At 45.3% G+C, this 3535-nt stretch overlaps 1 protein-coding gene across 1 annotated transcript; it reads right to left on the bottom strand.

Moving 5' to 3' along the window:
* Nucleotides 1-789: 789 nt before the first annotated feature.
* On the bottom strand, nt 790-3080 carry hbegfa (heparin-binding EGF-like growth factor a; the record flags this gene model as incomplete). Its single annotated transcript, XM_080526319.1, has 5 exons — nt 790-862; nt 1027-1185; nt 1443-1641; nt 1912-2181; nt 3035-3080. 5 exons carry the CDS (start codon nt 3078-3080, stop codon nt 790-792), a joined length of 747 nt encoding a protein of 248 aa, XP_080382445.1.
* Nucleotides 3081-3535: the final 455 nt, after the last annotated feature.

Below are 3535 nucleotides of genomic sequence, written 5' to 3'. Positions count from 1 at the left end.
TCGAACTTGAAAACCAGGTATTCCTCTTTTTGTGTGTGTGTGTGTGTGTGTGTGTGTCTGTGTCTGTGTGTGTGTGTGTGTGTGTGTGTGTGTGTGTGTGTGTGTGTGTGTGTGTGTGTGTGTGTGTGTGGAAGGGGGGGGGATAGAAAAGGTGTATCCTTTAAGCCTGAAACTCCGGGTAGTTTTGAACATAGCCAAGAAGCAGCACACAGCCATGAGTTCAGACATCTTCCTCTTCTTTTCCTCTCTCCCTCTCTCTCATTGTCCATATCCTCATCACAAATCCAGTCCATTCTCTGAGCCAATCAAAGTGTTCCAGTTTCAGGCAGGCTTCTTTCCTGATAGGTCGGTTGTAAGGCCTCCGGCGGGAATCCTTAGCTAACCCAATCACACCTGTCCATAACTCAGTCAGGGGAAGGGGGGGTCGTGTGTGACAGGCACACCCACACGTTGTCCCTTCTCCCTACATACATTCCATGTCCCTCTTGGTTCTTCTTGGCATTTCACTTCTCTTTTTCTATTTTGAGGTAGAACTTCCGTATCCGCGCCTGAAATAAAGGAGTCAGAGACAATGAGCAAACCTCAACTCATCCACCATTCAGACAAATCAAAAACGAAACCATTAAACACTCTGTAACTAGTGCAGATTAGACGAATGCTAACTTGAGATAACTGTGTGCGTAAGATTGGCATTAAACCAAGCCTTGATGTCAATAGATTTCCAAAAGACTGTCTGACTGACCACTGGAGGACTCGACTTTGTGTTAACTCACCCTTCTCACTGGCCCTTCAGTGGCTGGGGGCTGACCCCAGTTTGACCTTCTCCTCGTTCTCCACATCGTACGCCCCTCGCTTGTGAAACCTAGAAATGAAACAGAAAACAACAACAACAAGCGGTTTAGATCAGCAGTTCTCATGATCGATCACAAGTGACCGGGTACCGTACTTCTTAACGTTGGTGTAAATCTACCACCACATAAAGACCCATTCATGTTTTAGAGGGAGAGGGGTGGCTTCTTCACTGACCTGAGCACCAGCAGAAGGCCTATGATGGTGAGACAGAGGGAGGACAGCACCACCGCCACCACAGCCAGCGCAGTGGTCCTGCTGTAACCCTCCTGTGTCTTCCCCTCCACGGACAGCGTGAAGAACTGACACCGCTCCCCAGAGTAACTCGAGTGACACCTGCAGAGAGGGAGAGAGGCAGGTAGGGACAGGTGAGTGTCTGATCCACTGTACAGAATATACAACACAACTTGATACTTGATAGACAGACAGACAGGCAGGCAGGCAGGCAGGCAGAAAGGCAGGCAGGCAGGCAGACAGACAGATAGACACAGACAGACACAGACAGACAGACAGACAGGCAGACAGACAGACAGAACAGACAGACAGACAGACAGACAGGACAGACAGACAGACAGACAGATAGTGTTACTTACACACAAGATGGGGCGCGGATGTCCCTCAGGTACTGGCAGGTACCGTGAATACAAAAGTCTTTATATTTCCTCATACACGGGTTCCTCTTCTTCCCTTTGCCTTTTCCCTTCTTCTTCCCTTTCCCTCTCCTCCTCTTTCCCTCGCTCCTGTCTGCGTTCAGTATGGCCGAGGGGTCCTTAGGTTTCCTCGACATGGAAACTAAAGCAGAAAACAAAAGAGAAAAGAAACGTAAATCAACTGAATCAAGTGAAAATTACATGTACATTTCAATTAGTGATGGATTGACTGTACCACAATGGAGTTAGCCATGGCTGGAATGGGAGCAAAGGTAAACTGGAAGCTTGCCACGCAATTTATAGGTCTAATAAAATAGCAATGAACCTGTCAGGTCACTAAAAGAGGCGTTTACTGCAGTGACAATAGTGACAACAAATCAACCTGTCTGAATAGGCCTAACGGTAGGCTTACCTTGGGGTATTGTGATCTCATAGTCCCCTGACGCATCATCTTCATCCTCATCCGAATCTTCATAGTAGTAGTCGTAATACTCCTCGTCTTCCTCTTCCTCCTCCTCCACGGCCGGCCTGTCCTCCTGCACCCCTGTGTTCCCCTGCTGCACCCCTGTGTTCCCCTCCTCCGGCCTCCTCTCCGTCCGGGTGTCCAGCAGGTTGATCACGGCGGTGTGTTGCGCTCTCTCACTCTCATACCTGTCCACTGCGGCGCCGCTCACCAACATCACTGGAACACAGGAGAGAAGGAGAGATTAGGCTAAACCAAAATTGTTGACGATTGGTTCGATTATAGCCTAGTAATAACAATAATAACCTTTATGTGTATAGCACTTTTCCTACAAACGTTGCAGCTCAAAGTGCTTTAATCATTAGGCTATATAATCATAATTTAATCATTTAGTGCTTTAAAGGCAATATTAAAAATTGGTTTTTAGTATTTAAACATCTCACTGAGATAACACTGCGAATTGTATCATAGCGATCAGTGCCAAGACCCATAAATGGTTGGACTCTCTGGGCAAGTAGAAACATGTCAGGGAAGTTGCGCTGGAGGTATGGAGCTCCAGGTAGAATAAAATTAAAAAAAAATAGAATTTTACCGCAATTAAACTTGAGAACATTCGATAACGAAATGAGTTCTGTGCTATGGGTACTAGCCCACAAAAATGTCGCATAGACAGACAGTTAGCTAATGTAGTCAAGAATATGAGTTAAAAATAAATATATATCCAGTTACATAAAGCATGTTTTAAAATAGAGTGGTGTGACCCCGTCAGTTCTTGAATAGCAAAACAGATTATGAAAATCGTTGCCTTCTTTGAAAACGTTTATGAGACTCTGAGCAGAAGGTCATGCTTTGAGAAGTTCAACAGCTCACAGCTCACACTTAAACAGAATCAACAAGTGTTTCTCCCAAGCAACTTATATGCGATATGAATAATGAATGAAAATGTATTAACCCACTGAAGTCTACTAAACCTACAACAACTATTACTAACATCATAATAAATGAACGTAAACGCCATTACGACAGGGGGCTATATCCTAAGAGTAAATAAATACATGCAATAGACACGTACCCATGGCATGGACACAGCACAGCAGCGCGACTCCTTGGATCCTCATGGTGACTTCAAACCAAATCAACAGATTCTATCGAGATGGAAATGAATAATCGTTGGGTGAATTTTCCTTTCTTTTCCTTTCACGTACTTAATATTCCTTCTCTGGACGGATTATTCGGCTACTCCTCTCGGGTCTCGATCCGACGTTGTTCTCCAGATGCCGGGTGTCTGGGGTGGCGCGTCTCTCTGGCTGTGACACGGTGGGAGCGCGTATGGAAGGAGCGCCAGAGGAGAGGCAGCCAGCATTTATATAGACTGTCACTCCAGCGGTCCACGCCTACTCTTACTGCCTACAATTATGCCCTGGCACACACGTTTCTATTGCATGTATTGTATTTACTCTTAGAATAAAGCCCCTGTCGTAATAGCATTTACATTATGATGTTAGTTAGTTGTTGTTGGCCTGATAGACTCCAGTGGGTTAATACTTATTCATTCATTATTCATATCTCATAT

This window comes from Nansenia antarctica (genome assembly GCF_963989245.1).
Source record: "Nansenia antarctica genome assembly, chromosome: 3".
In the NCBI taxonomy this organism is placed as follows: Eukaryota; Metazoa; Chordata; class Actinopteri; order Argentiniformes; family Microstomatidae; genus Nansenia; species Nansenia antarctica.
Note: the sequence above shows the minus strand (reverse complement) of the source record. Positions and strands in the feature narration are given on the sequence as shown.